Below are 27,054 nucleotides of genomic sequence, written 5' to 3' on the forward strand. Positions count from 1 at the left end.
GTGGTGGTACATTTGTTATAATTCATGAAAGATCATTTTTATAATTGGCTATTAACTATAGTCCATCATTTATAATAAGTACAGTCCTGTTTCATCTTTTAATTTTTCTTCTAGTAACATACATATGACACAAAATTTCCCTTTTAATCACATCCATAAATACAATTCAGTTCTATTAATTACACTCACATTATTGTGCTACCATCACCACCATCCATTTCCAAAACTTTACAATCAACCTAAATAGAAATTCTGTATAAATTAAGCATTAACTTCCCATTCCTTACCCCCAAACTGGGGGTTACCTATATTCTAGATTCTAACTCTATGAGTTTGCTTATTCTAATTATTTCATATCAGTAAGATCATACGATATTTGTCCTTTTGTGTCTGACTTATTTCATTCAGTATAATGTCTTCAAGGTTCATCCTTGTTGTCACATGTATCAGGACTTCATTCCTTTATATGACTGTATAAATTCCATTCCTTTATATGACTGTATATATATACCACAATTTATCCATCCATTCATCAGTTGGTGGACACTTGGGTTGCTCCCATATTTGGGCAATTGTGAATAATGCTGCTATGAACACTGGTGTGCAAATATCTGTTCAAGTCTCTGCTTTCAATTCTTTTGGGTATATGTCCAGTAGAGGGATTGGTCATATGGTCATTCTATTCTTAGCGTTTTGAGGAACTGTCAAACTGTCTTCCACAGTGGCTGCACCATTTTACATTTCCACCAGCAATAAATGAGTGTTCCTATTTCTTGACATCCTCTCCGACACTTGTAATGTTCTATTTTTTCTAATAGTAGCCATTCTAGTGAGAGTGAAAGGGTAGTTCATTGTGGTTTTGATTAGCATTTTCCTAATAGCTAGTGATGTTGAGCATCTTTTCATGTGCTTTTTTAGCCACTTGTATATCCTCTTTGGAGAAATGTCTATGCAAGTCTTTTGTCCATTTTTAAATTGGGTTGTTTGTCTTTTTATTAAGTGGTATATTACTTTATATATTCTGGATATCAAACCCTTATTGGATATGTGGTTTCCAACTATTTTTTCCCACTATGTAGGCTGTCTTTTGATTTTCATAATAAACTCCTTTGAAGCACATGATGTGGTCTCATTTTCCTATTTTTTCTTTTGTTGCTTGTGCTTTGGGTATGAAGCCTAAGGAACCACTGCGTACACAAGATTCTGAAGATGCTTCCCTATATTTTCTTGCAGGAGTTTTATAGTTCTGGTTGTTATATTTATGTCTTTGATCCACTTTGAGTTAATTTTGGTATATAGTGTGAGACAGGGGTCCTTCTTCATTCTTTTGCATATGGATATCCAGTTCTTCTAGCACCATCTGTTGAAGACACTATTTTTTCCCAGTTGAGTGGACTTGGCAGCCTTGTCAAAAATCAGTTTGCTATAGATGTGAAGGTCTATTTCTGAACTCTCAATTCTATTTCATTGGTCTATATATTTATCCTTGTGCAGAAACCATGCTGTTTTGACCTCTGTAGCTTTGAACTCAGGAAGTGTGAGTCCTCCAACTTTGTTCTTATTTTTCAAGATGTTTTTGGCTGTTTCAGTCCCCTTGCCCTTCTAAATAGATTTGCTAATTGACTTTTCCATTTCTGCAAAGTAGGCTGTTGGAATTTTGATTGGTATTGCATTGAATCTGTAAATCATTTTGGATATAATTGACAACTTAATGGTATTTAGTCTTCCAATCTATGAGCATGGAATGTCCTTCCTTTTATTAAGAAATTCTTTGATTTTTTTAAGCAAAATTTTGTAGTTTTCCATGTATATACTTTTATATACTTAGCTAAATTTATTTCTAGATATTTTCATTCTTTTATTTGCTATTGTAAATGGAACTTTTTTCTTGATTTCCTCCTTAGATTGCTCATTGCTTGTGTATAGAAACACTACTGGTTTTTACCTGTTGATCTTGTACACTGCCTCTTTGCTGAAGTCATTTATTAGTTCTGGTTAGCTTTGTTACGGTTTTTCAGGACCTTCCATATACAGGATCATGCCAACTGCAAGTAGTGAAAGCTTTAATTCTTCCTTTCCAATTTGAAGGCCTTTTATTTCTTTTTCTTGTCTAATTGCTCTGGCTAGAACTTCCAGTACAATGTTGAATAACAGTGGTGACAGTGGGCATCCTTGTCTTGCTCCAGATCTTAGAAAGCTTTGAATCTTTCACCATTGAGTATGATGCTAGCTGCGGGTTTTTCATATAGGCCCTTTATCATGTTGAGGATATTTCCTTCTATTCCTGTTTTTCTAAGTGTTTTTATCAAGAAAAGGATGTTGGGTTTTGTCAAATGCCGTTTTGCATCAAATGAGATGATCATGCAGTGTTTTCCCTTCATTTTGTTAATGTGGTGTATTACATTAATTGACTTTCTTATATTGAACCACCCTTGCATACCTGGGGGATAAAACACCTGTTCATGGTGTATAATTCTTTTAATGTGCTGTTGGATTCAATTTGCAAATTGAGGATTTTTGCATCTATAGTCATAAGATAAATTGGTCTGTAATTTTCTTTTCTTGTAGTATCTTTATCTAGTATTAGGGTGATGTTGGCCTCATAGAATGAGTTAGTGATTGTTCTTCCTCTTCAATTTTCTTTCAAGACTTTGAACAGGATTGGTATTAATTCTTCCTGGAATAATTGTAAAATTCACCCATGAAGCCATCTGGTCCCCCAGAGGCTTAGTGATAACCTTTGTTTCCTGCCTATTTTTAGGAACATTACGTGCCTAACTTCTTTGCTATCAGCAAGAAACAACAATTCTCAAGCTTAAGATGCATTCTGGTAGCTCGAAATATAGAGTATTGGACTGCACCCCTAGAATTCTGCTTTAGTAGTTATTAGCAAAGGGTGATAGTAAGGGAAGTAACTGCATTTTTAGCAAGCAATGCCCAATGTGCATACCAAGTTTAAGAATTGCTAATCTGTTTATGTTTTTCAGTTTTCCTTTTGCCTGAACATTATGAAAAATGAAGCAGGCATCTAGATTATGACTACACTGCAGAATGCCTTATAAATGGCATCATTATATAAGATTTCAAATATAATGCTCAATACATTGGAATACAGAAGTTTTCAGTCATTAAAAACATATTGCTTTAATAGACTTAAGCACAGAACACTTAAAGGATTAATCTAGGGCATTTAAAAAATCTAGTTTATATATATAGATATACCCTGCCTAGGAAACCATTTACATGGCAAAGATTTTCCATCCATGTAGCTACCTCATGCATGTCCTTATTTATCAAGGGCCAAGCTTTAATATACATCATACATAATTAACCTTAAATCTGTTCCACACAAAAAAGAAGCTGACAATCTAATAAGACAAAAAGAGTACTTTCCCAAGCACAAAGAAAAGAGGAGATAATCTACTTATAAATTTAAGCATATTTTATTTTATGGACTTGTTTACTCAGAGAAGTTTACTGGGAGAAGAGAGTAGGTAGAATAGAGAGTGTTTTTTCCTCTAATTTTTTCTCCCCATTTTTAGAGTGGAAGAACAAAGTCCACTTTATTAAATATGATTGATTGATTGGGTGATATCTTATAATTTCCCAAATGGGTTTGAGTTTACTTGCAATAAAAGCAAGGGCATAATATGAAAAATAAATAAAGGGGGATATAAAAAATTTCTGTTAGTAATTCTGATATGAAAAGTTATGGAGTCTGAACACAAACTTTTCTGGTTTTACCAGCAGCCAGGTAAAGAGGGAAAATGAACAGGTTTATATAACTCTCACTTTGCAGTAGCAAAAATCAAATCAGAACATCAGAAGAGAGAACTTTGCCCAGTAGAGAAACGATCAGAAGTCTGTTGGGAAGCAAGCATGTAAAATGTTCCAGGAGGTTACAAGCTCTTAGCTTTCTTCACCCATGAACAGAACTCAACTTTTCATCTTAGTATCTGTCCCTAGACACTTGAGGTACTTCTCTTATCTTATGAAAATAGGGCCCAATTTAAAAAACAGCTACCTCATTCCCATCATCCAAGTAATCTTTCTATTTGGACAGTTTTTAAGTTGAATGTCTCTTAAACTTCTTTTCACTCAGCCCACCCTGCTCCTGGCAGCGGAGAGTAGCAGGCAACTTATAACAGAGGTTAGTTCCAGAATAATCACTTTGCTGGTAATCCAGCTCTTTGGAAGAAAAACAGCTTTGAGATTTGTAGTTTGCCAATGTTTATAGTGGCTGATTTCAAGCTATTGATATGACATCACTGAACATTGAGCTGGAAAGAGATGCTCAGAATTGGCTCCAGTGTATCACTAAAGGGCCAAACAGAATTCTGAGCATTTCCCACACCACTGAGGAAAAAAAGGCATGCTTGCCAGCACCAGAGAAAAGGAATCTGATTGACAGGTGATAAGGGAGAGTAGGTTAGCTATCAATGCCCAGCTCCCAAGCTGGCAAAGCTGTCCCTAGAGAAGTGAACAACTGGAGAGAAAGAAGGGAGAAGGAGGCAGGAGTAAGAGAGAAATTGAGGGTGCTGTGAGATCCTACTCTCTCACTCCTTAGGTGTGGGGGAGCAAAAGTCAGAAAAGAAAGTATGCTTATATACCATAATCTTTTGAAATCTTTTTAAAAAGCTCCACCCCTAGAAGACAGCCCAATCATAAATACTCACAGATCAGATCAGCTCTTCTGGAAGAAGCACAGAAGGAGTGGTCAGAGGAGAGAGTGGAGAAGGGGCTTTGCTCATTCTTTTGAAAGTATACAACAATTGTTTACAGTATCATCATATAGTTGTGCATTTTTCACACAATTTTTGAACATTTCATTACTCCAAAAAATAAAAATAAAAATAAAAACACCCAAAATATCCATCCTCCCCCCCCATATTCATTTACTTTTTTTCTCCATATTTCTACTCATTTGTCTATACACTGGGTAAAGGAAGTGTAATTCATAATGTTTTCACAATCACACGGTTACACTATATAAGCTATATAGCTATAGGTTCGTCTTCAAGAATCAAGGATACTGAATTGCAGTTCAAGGGTTTCAGATATTTCCTTCTAGCTATTATAATAAAGTAAAATCTAAAAAGGGATGTCTATTTAATGCATGAGTTACCTCCAGAATGACTTCTCAACTTCATTTGAAATCTCTCAGCCACTGAAACTTTATTTTGTTTCATTTCTTTTCCCCCTTTTGGTCAAGAAGGCATTCTCAATCCTATGATGCCAGGTCCAAGCTTATCCCCAGAGTCATTCATGTCCCATGTTGCCAGAGAGATTTATACCCCTGGGAGTCATGTCCTTTGTAGGGGTGCGGGCAGTGAGTTTAGAGAGGGAGGCCACATCTGAGCAACAAAGGAGGTTCTCTGGGGGGTGAGTCTCAGGCACAATTATAAGTAGGCTTAGGCTCTCCTCTGTAGTAACAAGCTTTATAAGGGCAAACCCCAAGACTGAGGGTTCGGCCTACTAAACTGGTATTCCCCAATGCTTGTGAGAATATCAGGGATTCCCCAGGTGGGGAAGTTTAATATTTCCACATTTTCCCCCAGTCCCTCAAGGGCTTTGCAAATACTTTTTATTCTCTGCCCAAATTACCCTGGGATGTATCGGGGCTTCACACTAACCTGTACAAACCAACCGGATCTCACTCCCTATTCAAGGTTCCATGTAACTATGGTGTTTGAGTAAACTGACCATAAAAGTTAAATTATGTAGTGTGCTACAGAAAATACAGATTTTGCACCAAATAAGCCCAAACAGAAGCTGAAGTTTTAACACAGTTAATATCATCCTCTACCCTTTGGTCTGATCTACCCCAATCTCAACCAAGTCCATTTCATTCATAGCTCCAAAGGAAGTCCGAATTCCTTTACAGCCTCTTTAATGTTTGCTGCATGGGGCAATGCCAACACTCACAGCTGATGAACTCTGGCTCCAAGCCCCAGGCACCTCACAGACCCCCGAAGCTCCAGGGACCAACCAGGTCACACACAAACAGTTCAACATCTCAGAATTTAGAAATAACTGTTAATACTCATGAATGTATGTGACTGCTGTAAGAGCTTACAATCTAGGAACCTTTACATAAGCTTTCCCCTAATAACCCATGCTCCTAGTTTCAATTCTCAGAGTTTGCATATTATTGTTAGTCCATATTAGTGAGGTGTTATAATGTTTGTCTTTTCATTTCTGGCTTATTTCATTCAACCTACTGTCCTCAAGATCTGTTCATCTAGTTGCATACCTCAACTTCATTCCTTCTTGCCACTCTCAATATTCCATTGTATGTATACACCACAGTTCACCACTCCTTTTATCAGTCAATGTACCATTAGGTCACCTCCATCCATTGCAAATCATGAATATGGCTGCCATAGGCACCAGTGTGCAAATGCCCACTCATGTCCCCACTCTCAGTTCCTCAAGTACACAACCAATAACAGGATTGCAGAACCATATGGCAACTCCATACTTAGCTTCCTGTGGAAATACCACATGACCCTCCAGATGGGCTGCACCTATCTACTTCCCCACCAACAGTGAATAGGTATACCCCTCTCTACATTGTCTCTAGCACCCATATCACTCTGTTTATTTTTTAAACAGTTTTATTCACACACCATACAATCCATCTTAAGAAAACAATCAATGATTCCTGGTACAATCACATAGTTATGCATTTACCACCACAGTCCACATGAGGACATTTCCATTTCTTCCGCAGCGAAAGAAGAAGAGGAGACAAAAAAATGAAGAATAAAAAAAAAGATAGAAGAAAATAATAAAACAAAATAAAAACAAGAATACAATGTAAAGATCATGCAACAAAAACATCACCAAGAATCCATACCACTCCCTTATATTCCCCTCTTATAGACATTTAGCTTTGGTATATTGCTTTTATTACAATTAGTGGAAGCACATTGCAATGTTACTGTTAACTATAGACTCTAGTTTGCATTGATTGTATTGTTTCTCCTATACCATCCAGTTTTCAACACCTTGCAGTGTTGACATTCATTTATTCTCCCTCATGTAAAAATAGTCTTGCGATTAGTACACTTAATGACCACTCTAGGTTTAACTAAGTTATACAATCCCAGTCTTGATCTTTTATTTTTCTTTCTGGTATCATATATGCCCCTCACCTTCCCCTTTCACCCATACACATACTCATCTTTGTTCAGAGTACTTACAATATTATGCTACCATCACACAATATTGTGCTATCTATTTCTGGATCTATGCAATCAATCCTGTTAAACATTCTATACTCCTTCAGCATCAGATGCCTGATCTCTACCACTTTCTATTGCCTGATAACCTGTGTTCTCAACTTTAACTTTCAAGCTTTGCTTATTAATGTTAGTTCATATTAATGAAACCATACAGTATTTGTGCTTTTGTTTCTGGCTAATTTCACTCAACATAATGTCTACTGCCTACATTTTATCCTTTGGATTTTATATGTCATACCTTATTTTATTTTTCTTTTTTTTTCTCTCTCTCTCTTTATCCTTACTGATAGTCTTCATTTCTGCACTTTTCTCTGAACCTCTCTCTTCTCTCTTTTCCTATTTGCCTGTAGCGCTTAGTATTTCTTGTAGACCTGGTATCTTGTTCACAAACTCTCTCAGTGTCTGTTTGTCTGAAAATATTTTAAATTCTCCCTTATTTTTGAAGGACAGTTTTGTCAAATATAGAATTCTGGGCTGGCTGTTCTTTTCTTTCAGTATCTTAAATATACCATACCACTGCCTTCTCTCCTCCATGGTTTCTACTGAGAAATCCACACATAGTCTTATTGAGGTGCCCTTGTACGTGATGAATTGCTTTTCTCTTGCTGCTTTCAGAATTCTCTCTTTGTCTTTGACATTTGATAATCTGATTATTAAGTATATTGAAGTAGATCTATTTGGATCCATTCTGTTTGGGGCATGCTGTGCTTCTTGGATCTGTAATTTTATGTCTTTTATAAGTGATGGGAAATTTTCATTGATTATTTCCTCCATTGTTGTTTCTGCCCCTTTTCCCTTCTCTTCTCCTTCTAGGACACTAATGACACATATATTCATGCACTTCATGTCGTCCTTCAATTCCCTGAGATGCTGCTCATATTTTTCCATTCTTTTCCCTTCTGTTCCTTTGTGTGTAGGATTTCAAATGTCCTGCCCTCCAGTTCATAGAGTCCTTTCTTCTGCTTCTTCAAATCTGCTGTTGTATGTCTCCATTGGGTTTTTCATCTCAACTTTTGTGCCTCTCATTCCCATAAGTTCTGCCATTTGCTTTTCAAGTTTACAAATTCTTCTTTATGGTCACTCAGTGTCTTCTTTATATCCTTAATCACTTTTGCCACATTTTTCTTCAGCTTGTTGATTTGGTTTAGAAGATTTGTTTGAACATATTTAATTAGTTGTTTCAACTCCTGTATCTCATTTGAAGTGTTAGTTTGTTCCTTTGACTGGGCCATATCTTCATTTTTCCTAGTGTGACTCATAATTTTTTGTTTTCTAGGCAGCTGGTTTCCTTGATTACCCTATTCATATTTGTCACACCAGACAGGCCCAGGTCTCAGGAGGAGGGTGTAATCAGTATCAGGTTTCCCTGAGGATGCAACTCAGAAGGTTTTCTGACTTTCCTGTGAGGCCTCTAGTCTCTGTGTTTTCCTATCCTGCCCAACAGGTGGTGCTTGTCAGCCCACAGTTCCCCACTGGTGTAAGGAGGTGCTATACCTTTAATTCCAGCAGACCCTGTCCCAGCCAGAGGCCAAGGTGTTAGAAGCTAAGCTTAAGTTGTTTCTGTTCCCATTCCCTCCAGGCCTTGGGGTCTGAATTCTCTAAGGGAGGGCCGACACTTGAACTGGGTGCTGCCCTGCCCCCCCCCCATTTTCTTAGGGAAGATATGCCCTTTAGGAAATTCTCTCATTTGCTTCATCCTTTGTCTCTCTAACAATCTTAACTTCACCCTTACTTGGGTCAGTGCTGACAACTGAAAATGCCTGCTGCTATCTCTAATGAGCTATCTAGACAGAGGAAAAAAAAAGAAAAAAGAAAGAAATCCCCCTTTCAAAGCCAGTCTCCAGCCCCCCAGTTTCACTGGCCAGAGTTGGTACCTGGTCTATGTGCCACTTTTCTTGGGACACAGCCATTTTCCAATATTCTGCGCTCACCCATCTCCAAAAGCCTCTGTTTTTATTTATTTATTTTGCCATTTTACAAGCTCCTCTCTCCCAGGAAAGACCTCAGGTTTCCTTTCCTGCTTGCTCCAGGTTTATCTGTGCTCATAGCTTGTATTCAGTTGTCCAGATTTGTTAAGAAAACCATAATTGGAGCTTGGTTGAGTTATTTTTCCCTTGCACCTAGTAAATTGCTTCTTTTTCCCACAGAGAGAGTTCCAATTCAGCCTGCTGTGGCCAGGAGGGAAGGGGTACCAGCTCCACAGTTTGGGTAGCTTTACTTACAGTTCTATGTGATGATCTCAGCCATTCCACCCATTCCAGACTGGTGTATGATGTGTGGACAGTCATGGATGTCCCCCAGCAGTTGTTCCAGACTATTTGCTAATTGTTCCTGGTTATTTACTAGTTTCTCTAGAGGACTAACTAAATTCCACACCTCCCTATGCTGCCATCTTGCCCCATATCTCCCTCTGTTTTTGAGGCAGGAGTGATATGGGGTGATGGGTTGGCCAGCAAAATTACCAGGAATTTTTTCTAAACTTTACATGTCTGCTCCCTGAAAACTGCAAAATCCCTATAAGTGGGTCATGCCAGAATCCCTTGGTTTGGCCCAATTATTTGGAAAACTATGTCTCTCTCTCCATCAGAGACCATTTTGGAGGCTTATCAGAATAGAAGCAGTGGTTGAGCAGCAGCATGGTGATGTTTAATTTGAAAAAGCTACCTGTGATCCTTCTGCCACCTTGAAAACCCCATTCCAATCATCTTTTGGAACCCAAAGTGCCTAGCATACAACTTATTACCAGTATTTATTTGATGAATAACTTGAAAAAAATGAATGATTGAACAAATAACCAAATTGAACAGGGATCTGTACCACCCACAAACAAAGATATTCCTAATCATTCACGTTTGGCTTCTCAGATATAAATATATTCCAGTAGATCTCCTAATATCATTATTATCTCAGGGCTGGAGGAAACCTCAGTGTTCTCTTAAATTCAGCCCATCACCAATACAGAAATTCCCTCTACAACTACCCTGTAGAGAAACTGTTCAATCTCTTCTGGGAGGGACCTTCCACCTCCAAAGTGGCTATTCCATTATTGTTGGTGAATATTTCTGAATATGCTGGGGAATATTTCTGAGTATTAGACAAGTCGACTTCATTTTATTCAGTCTGTTCAGTTCTGTGAGTCCACCTGGAACTATTTCAGGACCTCTTTTTTCCTGACAGCTCTTCAGATTTTTAAAATCATGGCATATATTCTCCCTTGTTCCTTGGAACTTTCCTCATGTGACCTGGCTGGCACTGAGATTGAGACGAGGTTCATTTTACCAAAGCACGCAATACCTTTTGGCAAGAGATGGTAGAAAGGATAAAACAGTGTGGCATGTGCCAGGCTGTGATTCAAACATGACCCAGATGAGCATTAGGTGGGGTGATCTGCATGCAAGTATTGATTGACTGGATCCCAGTGCTCGTGGGATCCAAGCACCTCTCTCTTAACAGCAATATCAGAAACCATCACACCAAACATGGAAAGCTGAAAGCACAGCTGGACCCCTGGCTCACATCTTAAACTCACTTCTCACCACCTGTATGCTGATGTAGTTGTCAAAAGAGAGGGTTCTAGAAATGTGTCACAAGGGTCTCCATTAATTCATTCCGATATTTAGGGAACAGTCTCTGTGTCAGACACCGTACCCCCAGATGGTAGAAAAACACAATTGAAAAGCTCCAGCCTTGCCTTTCTAGAGGGTCTAGAAAACTCAAGGAGAAAGACCTATAAATACGTGTTACAATTCAATGAATGATGTGCTGTATTAAGAAAGGAAGGGCTACTGGAGGAAAGAAAAATGCAGTTAACTATTCTTGAGAGAGTAGGGAAGACTTCCAAGATAGTAGCAATTTATTGAGAACTTGTCGTGTACCAGGCATGGGGGCATATAGATTGCATAATTATCTCCTATGATCCTGGTTGCAGTCTTATTAGACAGGTATTATCAACCCCATTTTACAGATGAGAGAATTGAAGTTCACCCTTTCGTTCATTTATTCATTCATTCAACAAATAATTATTGATGCATTATATGTTCTAGGCCCTGTTTTAGGCAATTAGGATACCTTAGTGCCCTTTCGAAACTTGTATTACAGTGGAGGATGCATACTATTGTTTTTATGCTTATTAACATATAAAAATGTAAGGAATAATTTTAGGTTGTTACTATAAAGAAAAATAAGGTAGGGTGAGGAGGTAAAGAGACTCAGGTTGTAGCTAGGGTATTTATCTTAGATAGAATTTTTAGGGAAAGCTTCAACAAGGAGGTGCTGTTTGAACAGAGACCTGAATGAAATGACAGAATAAGCTGTGCAAAGAAATGGGAGATGTGGATTCCAGGTAGAGGGAACAGCTAATGCAAAGGCTTAGCTAGCTTCAAACCCTGGTCAGTATAATCTGAAATTTTTTAACCACTAGACTTGAGTGTCAGATTTGGCCCTTGAATGCTGAGTGTGGGTTTACAAAATGAGGAATGTCAGAAGGGCATTCCAAGCACAGAGAGAGGACCATGTCTGGGGTCCTGAAAAGTTCTGACACTTGGCCAAGAGCAGGCTACTTCCATGGGTTCTGGAAAGGAATCCTGAGCATCCCCATGGATTGACTCAGGTCCCCTTCCCAGTGTGAAACCAAATCAAAGGACATGCTATTTGACCTCTCTCCTCTCCAATCTCTCTAAGCCTCAGCATTTTCATGGTGGAGTCAGAAGACCTTGATGTGAGTCTCCTCTGCCCCTGCAAGTGGTAATTTTACTTGGAAAAGCAGGGGTTTAGAAGCCAGATGAACTTGAGCTCAACTCTGTTATACCTGAGTTAGAACAAAGGTTCATTATGCAGATTCTCACCATTAGTACCTACAGAGTCAGTGTTGTGAGCTAAAGTCATGGAGACCAGGCTACAAAACCTGACTCTGCCTCTTTTCTAGGCTGGGAAAGTTAGTTTATCTGAACTTCAGTTTTCCCTACAATAGAGATGATAATATGAAATTCCATAGGGACAATGTGATGTTTAAAGGAAATGATATATATAAAAGGCTAAATTCAGTTTCTGGAACAGTCATCTGTGCTTAAAATTATATTATCATGATTAATTTTAGATATCTGCACCTTTGGCAAAACATTTGACCACTCTAAATAGTTTTTCCCATTGGTAAAATGGGACTATTAGCCCTTTCCACTATTGTAAGCATGAAATGAGAGATTCTTTTTGTAAGAAAATTGTAAAACACTATTCCAACATGAAAGCTTCTTATGGTGATATATATATATACGGATTTACCATGCCTTAGTCAACCAGATCAGTTACCGTTTTCCATTTTTGGGTTCATTCATTCAGTTAGTCTACAGTGGGCCTGTCCTCGGTGCTGGAGTTACCCAAACAAGGTAGAGATGATCTCTAACATCAAGAGCAACCTAGAATACCTGAGAAGTCTAGGAACATCTTCATGTCCGTGTCTCTTTAGCTGCTCTTAGAGGATAAACAAATTATTTTTAAAAAAATAATCCAACTCAAAATGCCTTACTAACTTCATTTGGATTGTACTATACTTAAGATATTCTTTTCACCAGAACAATTTGTTCAACATAGAATGACTTTCACTTAAAAAACATATTAGTAGTTTAGGATTATGTTTTAAATTTATTTTCACATTACTTTTTTTAAACTGAAGCCACAAAATCCCTAAAGTGTGGAGAAATGACTTCTGCTTAGTTTGGTCTGAACTCACTAATCAGTGAGCTTGTAGATGTGACACTAATGGATGCCCGATCTTTACAGACGATTGGTGTGTGGACCCAATGCCATCGAGGTTGAAATCCAACCCATTTGGAAGCTGCTTGTTAAACAGGTAACTAACTGTTTTCTTTTTGAAAAAAAATAATAATTTTTTCTCCTTCTTATTCTTAGTACTCAGGGGAATCTAAAGCAGCACATGGATACTTTGATGTGAATGAAATCTGTGTTTCATGCAACTTCCTTTTGTTACTCCCTCTTTGGCTTTATGTTTTTCCTGTCTATTGAGGTTTTAAATTTTATTTCAATGAATATATATATTTCAATGAATATGTATATATATATATATATATATTGTTCCAGGATTTCTAACTGATCTCTTTCAATAACCACTTGTTTTAAATTCAAATCCACTTTAAAATTCCTTTCCACTGTGAGGGACAGATTGCTGTTTCACAGTCTTCTGTTTGTTCTGTTTTGTTTTCTTAAGTTTTTTGGGGGAGGGGGGCAATGTTATTACTTCTGTGTTCTCTTTGAGGATTTCTAACATAGTTATTTTAGTCTTTTTCATATTGCTCTATTATTTCCATTTCTTGGGAGTGACTCCTTCCTTTATTAGTGTTCTTGTTTTTTAACGATTGTTTCTTTGCATGCTTTGAATTTTTTTTCTGTTGTAATTTCACTTTAAGTGGGACATTTTTCTCTCTCTTTTTCCCTTTCTCCCTGTGCTCACTCTCCCTCCTTGGTGGCTCTGTGTTTACCTCTAACTGGCCCACCTGGGATCCCCTGTTCACAGTTGTCCCATGGACTCTCTTCTCTCCCACCCCACCCTTGGCCACTCAGCCACTGGTTATGACATTTCTCAGCCTCTTCCCTGGGGAGGAAAAGCCCATAGTCACCCCTGTTTTGCACAGTAAGCCTAGTTTCTATCCCCTGCCATTTTGTCCCCTATCTCCATTCCCCCTAGAATTAAACTCCTAGCTGCCACTGTCTAATCCTTATCTGGAATGCACTAAGCTTGTTGTGCCCATTCTCAGTTAATGCTGCATGTTTCTAGTCTATTTCTAATCCATAAAGATGGTCATTTTGTTTTTGAGCATGATCATATATTTTTAATGTTAAAAAATTTCTAATCTATTGTTTATTTCTCAGCGTGTGGAGCATTAGGCTTGGTGCTGTTTAAGCTTCTTATTCAAGCACATTTTCAATTTGCCAGATCCTCTCCCAGATGTCAATTTGGTCTATGTGGAGAGTTGTGCTGGTATTTTTCAAACATCTATTTGCTAGGCCTTTAGTAGAGTAACAAATAAATAAATAAATAAATAAGTAAAACTATGCCTTTCTTTGCATTTAGTTTCAAAAGAATCTTGAATAAAGAAGCTAAATAAATTATGATGGTGTTTTTCCTTCTGTAAGAAGTATTTAACCAATTTTCCACTGGGTTTATATAAATTCAAAATCATATTATCATTACTGCATAATCTACAATTAAAGCATTTTAAGCCAAGCAAACAGAAGAACTGTAATTTGTTAGTAAAGCATGTTAGAATGGAAATAAGAAGAAACATTAAGGAAGAAAAGCTTTTTTAATGTACAAAATATACTCAAAATTTTAAGAAACCCTTGCGATGCAGCTTATTGGCTTATTAACCAGATGTCAGTTCATTTTTTAGAATTAAAATTGAATTTCATTTAATACACTAGAAAATTACAGAAAGTTGAGTTAAGAAAGGAATGGCATTGGTTTTAGCCAATATTTCATATACTTCATAATTATAAAGGGCACTTCCTCAAGAAAAGAATCATTGCTTTGTTCAGATGGACTCTTTAATTCATGCTATGCAGGTACATCACGTAACAGTTATTTAGCTCCCTCAGGTTTGCCCTCTCGTCTATAATTATTAATAGTGGAGTCAGCAGGACCAAAATGGGGAAAATTGAGGGAATAGAAAAAGTTGAAGATATTCTCAAGAGACCAAAAAAAAAAAAAAAAATGCATGCATGAGTGACAAGCCTCAGGGCGGGGAATACATCCTGCCCATGGCTTTCAATGCAGTCTTGGGTAAGACATTTCTCTTCAGTGTCTCTCCTTGCTCAAGGGAAGGGTCATGCTGATCCAGCTGATTCTCAGAAGATCTTGCTAAGACCTGTGACAGAAAGAATATGTTATTTTTAAATGACCTGGATGAAAGTACAGTCTCCAGTTTTCATCACACAACTTGACTAAATCTGCAGCATGTGCTAACGTGCAAAAAGAAGTCTGCAATAATATTGCTCAAAACTGAAGTTGGTTTCAAAAAGAGACTGAATCATGTTTCTCCTCCATAATGGGTAACTCCATTTTAAAAGGTAAATTGTTGGATATTTGTTATTGGTAAAAGGTTTTTTGAAAATTTGAAATAAATAAGAATGATCCATATGTGGGCATGGCTTTGAGAGCTTACAATAAATTTGCTTCCACCATACCTCATTCTCTGGGCTTGACATTGTCTCTACCAAGTTAATGAAGTTCTAAGGGAAATTCTTAAATATTGAGTTATTTTCTATTGTTTAAAAAAATGGGAAAATATCACTGACATTCTATAAAGAATTACATCATCTTGACTGCTACTAAGATCCATGAGAGTGAACCAAATGCTGTTTTTGTACTTACAGGTATTAAATCCATTCTATGTGTTCCAAGCCTTTACTCTAACTTTGTGGCTGTCTCAAGGTTACATAGAATACTCTGTGGCCATCATCATCTTGTCTGTTATCTCCATCGTCTTAACTGTATATGATCTGCGACAGGTAAGAGCTGAAATCATAACTGGATTCTTTTTAGCTTCTGGCTGAACAAGAATTTCCACTGACATCAAGGAGTGGCTTTGTCAGACTTAAGTCATGTATCAAAGCAAAAAACAAGGACTTAACTACATGTGGGATCTCAGGAGGAGGGTTTCTGGAATACCAGGTAGATTTCAATGTCTTTGAAATTCTCGTTATTGACCAAAAGTCTGCCTTGAATACAGTGTTTGGAAGGAACTTGAGGTTGTGTCTGGATATAGTGGGAAAGAATCTTGTGATGGATTAAGAGTGTCAGCCATGGTTTTAGGAGAATGGAGGGGTAACATCCTGGCCATGTGTATTAGTCAAGACTCATGCAATTGGAGTGACAGAGCCTAACTTGAGCTAAATTAAGCAATTCATATAGCAAAATTCAGGGATGTTTTCACTGTGGCATGGCTGGATCCAGATATTCAAACAATCATTAGGAATCTTTCCCTCTTTATCTCTTAACACTACCTTACTGCAGTGTTACTCAAAGTGTGGTCTGTTGACTGGTATTGGTCTGAAAACTGTCTGTTGTCTGTCTGTGATGAAATAAGTCCTATAGAACTTAAGAGTAAGCATTTAGAAATGTTTATAGCATTTGACATTGCCACACCATCCAAGCATTGATCAGTTTTCTAGAAATTATCTTTTGAGAAGCAGTGTTTCATTGTGTGGTCTTCATAACCAGGCAGTGACTCTCCCTATGGTGGCAAAAATGGCCACAGCAGTCTTGGCCACACATTTTCTTCAGAGTCCATGATTTCAGGTGGAAAAAGAAATCCACTTTTTACCAGTTCTATATCAATAGCCCCCAAAGGACCCTGGCTGTGCCAGCAGGAGGCAGAAGATGGCAGAGCCCATGTGCTCTCATTTGCCTCCAAACCTTCCTTGAGCTCTTTTAATTCAGTACTTTGATCCACGTTCCTTCATGTTGAAGACACTCTATTTTCCCTTGTTCCTAAGTGTTCTCCCCATTCCAGGCTCCAATTTAGTTTTTGCTGGATTCTCCATCTCTTTTTCATTGGAGCACAGTCTTGTTTGGAGCATGGTTTTTCAGAGCTTCATAGTTCCCTTTCCCCCTAAAGCCCATCTTAAGCAGTTCTGCTAATTCCTAGGCTCTTTTATAATACAAATCCTTCTCACTGATTATAATAAGTTCGTTGTCCATAATCTTTCTCTCTCTTCTGACATCATGATTCATTTTATGTCCATTTAAATCTTTCTCTTTTATCATTCTTCTAAATGATATAAGAGCACATTCTGAAATAAAATTTACCTGAATACTATCTCTAATTTCTCAGCTCCTTTAAGTCGCAGTTCCCCACATCTTTCTAAAAAATGCTCTACTACTTTGCTTAGATTCATTAGACTAAATCATGAAGCAACTCCAAAAGGATGCCTCATTGTATTTGTTGTATATTTTTGGAAACTTGTCCTGTAGAATTAGCTTATTAGGCACTGAGAGTGATGGTCCTGTGTCAGCCTGTCAACTCTGTTGAAATATTGAAGCCATCCAGTCTCAAGCCTCATCCTTCCCCTAGAGCAGAGGAAGCTAAGACACAGGGAGATTGTCCAAGGTCGTCAAGTGGGTTTATGACAGAGTCAGGGCTGCTCATCAGATGAAATTCTACTTTCTGTGCAATGCTTCCTTGGCATAAAGCTGCTTCCAAGGCACCACCATGGCTGGGGATGAAAATCAAATATCAACACGAGATGACAGATGAATTCTAGCGGTGTCACTCTCAGCCAATGAAGTCTGTAAGATTGTCGACAGAGTATAATCTGGGCGCATGTCAGTAAGGCAGACGTCTCACCAAAAAAGACCTTTCATTGCTACTATGTTTCAGTCATTCAACAAATATTAGTTCTACTATTGGCTTTTTGTCTGGTTTTATATGCTGCAACTTTTGAGTTATAAAGTGTTTGAAGAGAAATTAAAGAAACACACTATGTATTAAAGCATTAGACAACAGGACCTAAAATGAAAGTTTAAATGTTTGCAGATATTTTGGGCAAGAGAGGGAGGACTAGAAGGGCTTAATTTTCTTTTCTTTTTTTTTTTCCACGAGTGTCTGATCTGAAGTATATTATAAAATGTTTCTACACGAACTAATTTAGATCATTAACATAAAAACTAACAGTGGCCAGCAGCCTTCTTTTGAAGGTGGCAACTCATTTGATTTGGCTGCCAGATCAGAGGGAAAAGAGCTGGCTCTTCTTATGACCTCCAAGCATTAAAATAGGAACCAGGATCATAAAGGATCTGACGCATTCTTTCCAGTCATACCAGGAAACAGATAGTGTCCCAAACTTTTACCTTTGTCATTTGATAAAGTTGGGTGATGTGAAGCCCCCAAATGGAATTTCTAGACTCTGGTGTTTGAAAAATCTTTGTTTTAATAGACTATCTAATTTAATACTTTAATTCCTATGTTTGCCTTTTAATATGGTCTCCATATGATATCTGCTTAGTTGACAGTAAGCAAACTGAGAACATAAGCCTCAGAATTCAAATATTTACTTTAAAATCATCTTTCTGCCACTTTTTTGGCTGTTTTCCCTCAGGAAATTCACCTCTAAGAATTTTATTTTATAATTATAAAATTATATTAATGTGATTAGATTAGCCATATTTTTAAAATTTGGAAACATAGAGGGAAAAACTGTGGCTATAATATATTAACATGACATAACATGAACACTTTTCTCTGTTGCTGTCTTGTCTTCATAGCATTATTAAAATGTTTTCACAATATTCCATAAAGTAGATTTCTCAAAATTTATTTAACTATATTCATATTAACATTGCTTCCAGATAATCAGCATAGTATGGTAGTTAATTAAAAACTTGAACTTTGAATCAGACTGACAAACATTCATTTAATAAATGTTTATTGAATGCATACTGTGCTCAAGGCACCAAAAATACTTGCAAGCCACTCATATGCTCTCTGGCTTATATTAAACACCAGTGAATATATTCTTTTTCCCTGTGGGCCTCATTCTATTAAGAAGACGTCTATCACACAAGCACCCCAATGTATAATTACAAACCATGGAGGTGTTCTGAAGAGAAATACAGAGAGAACTATGAGAATCTTTGATGGGAAGACCTCATCTAGTCAAAGTTTAAAGACTCAAATCTTCTACTTGGGTTATTTAATGCTTTAATAATCAGCTTCCTCATCTGTTATATATATGCATCTATGTATATGTGTATATACAGTACAAATGTGTGTGTGTGTGTCCAACATTATAGTTGAAAGAATGAAATGAAACAATGAATTTGAAATACTAATGTACCTGGCACATAGTAGGCACTTACCAAATAGTAGTGGTGATCATGGCTGTTGCTGTTTTGATTATTATTTCTGGGGGTAGGGAAGTGGGTGGTGGAAAGATGGTCGGGGATTCAGAGATTGAAGGGAGGAGCTGTAGCTCTGGACAGGACTCCAAACTGCTGCTGACTCATTACCTGACTCTGAGACTCCCTTTCCTTCCCTGGGCCGTGGTTTACTTACCTGTAAATGATGGGGGTTGAACTCTGGTTCTCTAGTCCTGCCTTTATAGGAGTCTGTCATTTGGCCCATTGCCAATAGGAATGAAAAGGAATCCTAGAAAATGTTTAAAAAAAAAAAAAAAAAACTAATAAGAAACTCTCTGACCACCAGAAATCTGGAAGCATGTTTTATAGGCTGGAGTTCATTCCTATTAGGACCCTATTAGTTGTTGGCTTGACTAGCCAGATAAACTACTCAGTCAGAATGGGTATAAATAAGAGAAACCTATTTAAACTACCTTAATCATAAAAGAGATATGAAATATATATACCAGTAGCTTATGAAATCCAAGGGCCTGAAGTGTAGAGGACTTTACAAGGGGCTGGACCCAGGAACTCAGGTTACTTTCTCCAGCTTCCTATTCCCTGTCATGTCTGGAATGAAGTAGACACATTCTGAGATGAGTGCTCCACCCCTACTCCTCTGAGAACCTAGTGCCCTCACAGATGTGGCAGTCTGAAGCTAGGTTTGTGCCATGTGGCACAGTTAGTTGGAGCAGGGGGCACCTCACCTACTAGAAGCCAATCCATCAACTGGGGTGATGCAAATATATCTTTTTGCCTGGGATTCTGGAATAAGGACTTGAAGATGCCGATCATCCTCTGTTAGGCACATGACCTGGGCAATGATGAATAGCTGGGACCGGTGGCTGTCCTTGATCCCTGTTCATAGGCAAACAGAAAAAAACTGCAGAGAAAGAGAGCAAAAGAATGAACAAAATATACAACGAGAAGCAGAGGTGAGCAATATGCAATGCTGCAGAGATAGACTGATTAACTTGTTCCTCAGAGCATTTCCTGTTCCTATTTGGAGACCTCAGGGGACCTGGCTGCACTTCCACCTTAGGTTTCTGAAGACATCCCCGCATCTTCATAAATTCCCGTCTTCTGCTTAGGTCAGCTTGACAAATTTCTATAACTTGCAATCAAATGAGTCCCAAATAAATGTAATCTTACTGTTTAATGTGCTGTCCTCCCTAGAATGTTTCGACTGTTTCTGCTGACTTAAATACTGTATTTTTCCTACACATTTCCCATCTACATATTTACAATAAATTTCAGTCTTTCTCTTAGAATTCCATTACGATGTCTATTTCTTCACTTGGAATTCAAGTATACCTTTCTTTAAGGAAACCCAAAAGAAATGCCATAGAAATTCCTGTGTGAGAGTCAGGGGAAGGGTTGCAGAAACATTGGGTTTAATTCTATACTCTAAACAGCATTGCTGCAGCAAAAGAATTACCTGAGATGCTTGTTTTAAAATGCAGATTCTTGAGCCTTTGATCTATTGAATCAAAATGTCTGGGGCAATAATAAGAATCCGCATGTTTTAAGAGTTTCTTAATATGATTGTTAAGCATTCTAAAGGCTTAAGTGCTATTGTTACAGGGGAATCCACAAAAGCATAAATTCAAAGAACAAAGTCACAAAAACTAGTATTTATTTATTCATGTCATAATCAGCTGAACATATAATTCATTATTTCTGCTCTATTAGGAGCACATACACGTTTATGTGGGGATTTATTTACATATTTATCAATCCGTTTTACTAAAATAGGATCTTACTATAAACTTGAATCTGGAGCTTGTGTTATTCACTTTACTATATATACATCATAGTCATCCCTCAGGTAAATAAATAATTCTAAATCATTTTTAAAATAATGATATGATATCCACGGTATATAATAATTTAAGGTTGAATAAATTTATTAATGATATTAGGGGATTTTATTCCCAATTTTTTCCACCCTGTACACTGTTGTCTTAAATATAGTTACAGTATAGGTGTGTCCTTACATATTGATGCTTCCATTTTTTTTAGCATAGCAATCAAAAGCCAGATTGCTGAATCAAAGGATCTGTATATTTTGAATATTAAAAGATGCTGCTTTATATTTTCTCCCATCAGCAACATATGAAAGTACCCATTTCACCAGATCCTCACCAGCATTGGGTGTTAAATATTGATATTTAAATTTTTTACAACAGGATAAGTTTTTAAAAATTGTGTATCATTGCTGTTTTAATTTATAATTCCCTGATAATCAGTGAGATTAGGAATCTTTTTAATATTTACTAGAGATTCTCATTTTTCTTTTCTAATAACTACCTATTTATATCCATCATATATGAGAAAACATTTTATTTTATAGTCTATCATTTGTCTCTTAACCTTGACTTTTAACAGTATCAGACATTAGAAAAGTCTACATTTAAACATACTTATCTTTTCATGTATGGCTTCTGTGTGTGGTGGTTTGGAGCTGTATGTACCCCAGAAAAACATGTTCTTAAACTCAATCCATTCCTGTGGCTATGAACCCACTGTTAGTATGACCTTTTGATGAGGTTACTTCAGTTAAGGTGTGACCCAACCCAATCAGGGTGGGCCTTTATCTTATTACTGGAGTCCTTTATATGTGAAAGAAATCCAGATGGAGAGAAAGTCACAAAGGGAGCAGCCAGAAGCTGAACATCAAAGTAACCTGGAAGAGAAGGGAGAGATCAAGAGATGCTGCCATGTGCCTTGCCATGTGACAAGCGAAGCACCAAGGATCACCAGCAGCCAGCCCTCTCTTTAGAGAGAAAGCATCATCTTGATGATGCCTTGATTTGGGCTTTTTTTCTAACCTCAAAACTGTGAGCTGTTAAATTCTCAGTGTTGAAGCTATACCATTGCATTTATTTGCTTGGGAAGCCTAGGAACCTGAAACAGATTTTGGTAACAAGAGTAGGGTGTTACTTCTCTAACTATCAAAAAATGTGTAAACAGCCTTAAAATTGGGTCATGGGTAGAGACTGGAAGAATTGTAAGGCACTTGATAGAAAAAGCTTGGATTGTTTTGAAAAGTCTGTTGGTAGAAATATGGATGCTAAATATATGTGAGATGAGGCCTTAGAAGGAAATGATGAATGTGTTATTGGAAACTGGAGGAAAGGCGATCCTTGTTTTAAAGTGCAGAGAACTTGGTGAAATTGAGCTCTGATGATGGATGGAGGGTAGAATGTGAAAGAGATGAACTTGGCTATTTAGCTGAGATTTCCAAGCTCAGTGTGGAAGGTGTAGCCTGGTTTCTCCTTGCAGTTTATAGTGAAATGAGAGAGGAAAGGGATTAACTGAGAAATCAACTCTTGGAAACAAAGAAACCAGAAATTGATGGTTTGGAAAATTCTGAGCCTATCCAGATAGTGTGCTCTGAGACTGGGGACAGAGGTGGCTCTATCAGGAACCTCTCTGAGCTTCCAGAAAACGAGTCCCCAGAGAATAGGACTCCATGTGAGGGTTTAGCTGAACATGGCAACATCAGTAATATCCATGGAAGCCAGGACTGGAAATTCAGTTACCCACGAAGGATCTGTGGAAAATCCTTCTGTCTAATGGTTTGGATCTCTGTGAATTATATGCAAAGCCAACAAGTTTTTTTGCAAGATTTGTATGAATGGAACCACTGCCAGACTGGACTGAAAAGGACAGAGAAGGGACACATTGAAGGAAGAAGAACATCAAGAATAACTTCTTCCAGACCATGGAAGCCATGTTCTGTTTTGTAGAGATCTCTTTGGGCCAAAAGAGCAGATCCACCCATGTGTGACATGCAGGTCTACCCCTGTGCTTGGAGGGGGCAGGCCTTCCACCCCATCATTCAGGGACAGTGCAGCCATCCCAATACTCAGAGAGGGTAAGGCCTATGTCCCAGCATTTATGTAGATCCTAGCTGTCATCCTCATGCTTGGAGAGGATGGGGCCTGTGTCCCTGGGTTTGCAGAGAGACTGGCTACCATCTCTATTCTTGGAGATGGTGGAGCCTTTACTCCAGTGTTCTGGGAGAGCATAGACACTGTCCAAGCACTTTGAAGGGGTGGAGCTGCTGCTCTATCAGATCCAGAGGACAGAGCATCAGACCATAGATGACTCTCAGACCTTGAAATCTAATGGAGTTTGCCCTGCTGGGTTTCAGAATTGTTAGAGACCTGAGACCCCTGTTTTCCCTTCCAATTTCTCCCTGTTAGAATGGGGTATCTATCCTATGCTTGTTCCTCCCTTGTACATTGGAAGCAGATAAATTGCTTTCTAGATTTCACAGTTTCACAGACAGGGGAATTTTGCCCCAGGACAGACCACACCCATAACCAATTTTGATGAGACATTGTACTTAGCATTGTTACTGAAATGCCTTAAGGCTTTTGGGATGTTGTGATGGAATAAATTCATTTTGCATATAGAAAGAACATGTCTTTTGGGGCCCAGAGATTGGAACCTGATGGCTTGGAGCTGTATGTACCCCAAAAACATATTCTTAAACTCAATCCATTCCTGTGGGTGTGAACCCATTGTAAGCAGGACTTTTTGATGAGGTTACTTTAGTTAAAGTGTGGCCCAACCCAATCAGGATGGGTCTTAATTTTATTACTGGAGTCCTTTATAAGCAGAATGAAATTCAGACAGACAGAGGGAAAGCCACAGAGGGAGTAGCCAGAATCTGAACATCAATGGAACCCTGAAGAGTACGAAGAGACCAGGAGATGGTGCCATGTGCCTTGCCATGTGACAAGCTAAGGACCAAGGATTGCCTGCAGACAGCCCCAGAATGCCACAGTCTTCACAGAGAAAGCATCACCTTGATGATGCCTTGATTTGGACATTTTTCCTAGTTTCAAAACCATGAGCCATTAAATTCCCATTATTTAAGCCATCCTTTTGCATGGGATTTGCTTGAGCAGCCTGGAAAATGAAAACACTGGGTTTCCTATTTGCTTAAGAAGGTGCCCCTTTCCAAAGCTAGGTATTTCATAAGGTTTTTCTATTTTTAATTTCCTTAATATTTATTTTTAAATTCATCTGGATTATATATGTATATCAACTTAATGTAATATAAGCATGCAGTTTCTGCATCTTAATAGAACCCCTAATTCTTTTGTTGAAAACAGTGATTAATATGGGAACCTCAGACTTGATGACACTTATTACAAAAGATTGCTTTAAAAAGAAAAATAAAATCAGAGGACAAACACTCATATTATTAGCACCTAGTATGTGATAATAAAAGCTGATCTGACCCAACATGTAAGGTAGTTTTTTTTTTTTTTTTTTTTTTAGACAACCCCTCATAAGCCTACATATTTTGGGACATATCTATGATTATATTTAAGCAGCCTTGCCAAAAGAAGCATACTCAAGCTTTTTATATTGCCCTGATTTTAAAAAGTACAATGAAATCATTGATGTTCTAATGAGAGAGAGCCTTCTGCACCTCAGAAAAGAGGGGGAAATGCTTCTGACTTATAGAAGGTGATGGTTATCGTTAGTAAATGAAAGCAAAATAAATCAACACACTGAACTTGGAAAGTCAGTCTGGACTGAACCCTCCAGGGAAAACTAAAGCAAGGAGAGCTTAAATAATCCTGTTGGGTAAAGAGGAGCCAAGGGGAGAGCATCGTTCCTGGAGCCCAGAAGACTATGGTGGTTTTGTTCTGGTAGCTAGAGAAGGCAGCTGTCAGTGAATGCAGCAGGAAACCAGATTTCCTCTGATTATAGGAAAGAGCTTTACAACAATTAGACATGTCTGTAAATGTAATGGACCGCAAAAAAAACAAGCACTCCCCATCACCAGAAGTGTTCAAAAGGCTGGTTGATCATCTGGCAGTGAGTGTGTGGCTAGTGTTTCTCCTTTGCATGGGTGGCAAAACTAGGTAACAAAAGGCATAGAATATAGGATTCTAAGAGTGTAGGATTCCATAGCTTTGGACAACCAACTACCCACTTTGTGCCTTGGTTTCCTAATCTGAAGAATGAGGGCCTTGGCACAAAATAGGCAATCTAAGGTCCTTTCAGGCCAGAGGATATGTTTGTCTATGGCCTAGTAAACTTGTGTTTGTTGGAGTCAAACACTCAGCTGTCTATCTCAATGTCTGACATGGAAAAGGCCATTAAACTTCTCTAGCCCTTGTTCCAAAGTCTTTCCTATAATCTGTAAGGTAGCTTTTAACACTATACAAAACCAGGCAATATCTTGAAATTGTATTTTTGCAGCTTAACTCACAAGTCCTCAACAATCAATATCCATTTAGCACTTTACAGTTTTCAAGGGCTTCCACATCTGTTATGTACATGCTTGTATGGGGCATGGCAAACTGCAAAATGATACAGATGATATACCCTCCCACCACCGGAGGGTGAAGGAAAGAGACATTCTGGGAGGTGAAATGACTGGTTCAAGCTCACCCGTAACAGTGGCCATAGACCTTACCCCCAGGTTTCCTTCCTTGAAGTCAAGTACCCAACACTGTCCACTGGACAAAGTCTCAAACTAACCTGTGAGCTTCCTTCTGGCAGTGAATGATTGTTTGATAATTCTATAGCACAAAGTGGATTTGGGTAGGGGATTGGCAGAAATGAAACAAGGAACATCTACTGCCATCTCTGCCCCACACATCATCCTATTAAGCTGTGTTGGTGTTAATTATTTCACTGAATTAAAGACTTAGCTAAACAAACACATGCTTTTGAACATTAGAAGAGGGGTGCTGGCAGGAGGTGAATCAGATATGCCACATGCTACTCAGAAAGAACCTCCCTTTCCTAAACGAGAAAGCACCCGCTACAGTTCCTTTCTAATAAGTGTGGTGCAGGTATGAGTGCAAACCTCAGCATGCAACAGTATTTACATTGGACTGTATTTACATACTCTTATCACTGGGCTCCATAGGCGGCTGCTCAAATACTGAGAGTATCTGGCCCACAGTGCTTTACCTTGTCATGACTGAGTGGGGCTCAAGAGACACCTGAGTTAAAGCCCCCATTAGTCATCTCTAGAGGAAATCTAGCCACAGCAAACACAAGGACACGTAGCAACAGATGCTGAATAATAATAATATGCAAATCAGTCTTGGAAACTGATCCTGGTCCCACTGATCAGGCGCTGGAGAAACCAGAGGGGGCCTAATGAAAATCAGGCAGTGAGCTTCACAAACATGGCAAGCATCACAGCACTTGCCTTCTCCTGGCTGTTTGGTTGTCATAGAAACCTGTGTTTGTAGAGCTTCTGAGTACATTAGCTCAAAGAGGATGCTTACATTATCCTACTCCAATGTTGCTGGGAAAAGTAGAATAATTTTGTATTATGAAATAAATATGTGATGAGGGTCTACTATATGATAGACACTGGGAAGTACATAGATGGATACTTGGTCCCAGTCTGTTGGGAATGGCCTGATTAGCAGGGAGACTTGACAAGAAAACAGACAGCTACAGTGGAATGTGATCAGTGCAATAACAGGTGGAAACACAGTGAGCAGAATAATCCATTCTTCCTGGGGATGTTAGAGTCTTCTGCAGTGGAGGTGACATTTGAGCAGGGCTTTATGTGAAAGATTAGGAAGAGTATGCCAGAAAAAAAACAGGGTGAACATTCCGAGAATAGCTTGAGCAAAGTCATGGAAGCATGCAAATGCAAGGCAGGTTAGACAGAATGCTAAGCTGATAAACAAATTCAGCTTTATGGTGTAATGAGCTTTGAGCTTTGCATTCTAGGATTATTAACTCATACTTCACCACTTCCAAATGTATTGATTATCATCCTCTTGAGCTAGGCTGATGTTATCTTTGCATTGATTAATAGAGTTTACTAAGCAAGCAAATAAAGAAATTTGTAAGGAAGGATGTTTACCTTCTTAAAGCAAAAAAGTCATTTATGAGCAC

The 27,054-nt window shown here is 38.2% G+C and overlaps 1 protein-coding gene across 4 annotated transcripts in view; it reads left to right on the top strand.

Moving 5' to 3' along the window:
• Window positions 1–27,054, top strand: part of ATP13A5 (ATPase 13A5) — a 131,458-nt gene that overhangs the window by 37,498 nt on the left and 66,906 nt on the right. For 3 of the 4 annotated variants that reach the window (XM_037838149.1, XM_037838159.1, XM_037838178.1), the window contains exons 6-7: window positions 13,023–13,092; window positions 15,633–15,767. In XM_037838149.1, coding sequence (XP_037694077.1) covers window positions 13,023–13,092; window positions 15,633–15,767 — 205 coding nt within the window. The remainder of the gene's footprint in view (window positions 1–13,022; window positions 13,093–15,632; window positions 15,768–27,054) is intronic. The other variant, XM_037838169.1, reaches the window with a different exon arrangement.

Source organism: Choloepus didactylus, chromosome 1 (assembly GCF_015220235.1).
Source record: "Choloepus didactylus isolate mChoDid1 chromosome 1, mChoDid1.pri, whole genome shotgun sequence".
NCBI lineage: Eukaryota > Metazoa > Chordata > Mammalia > Pilosa > Megalonychidae > Choloepus > Choloepus didactylus.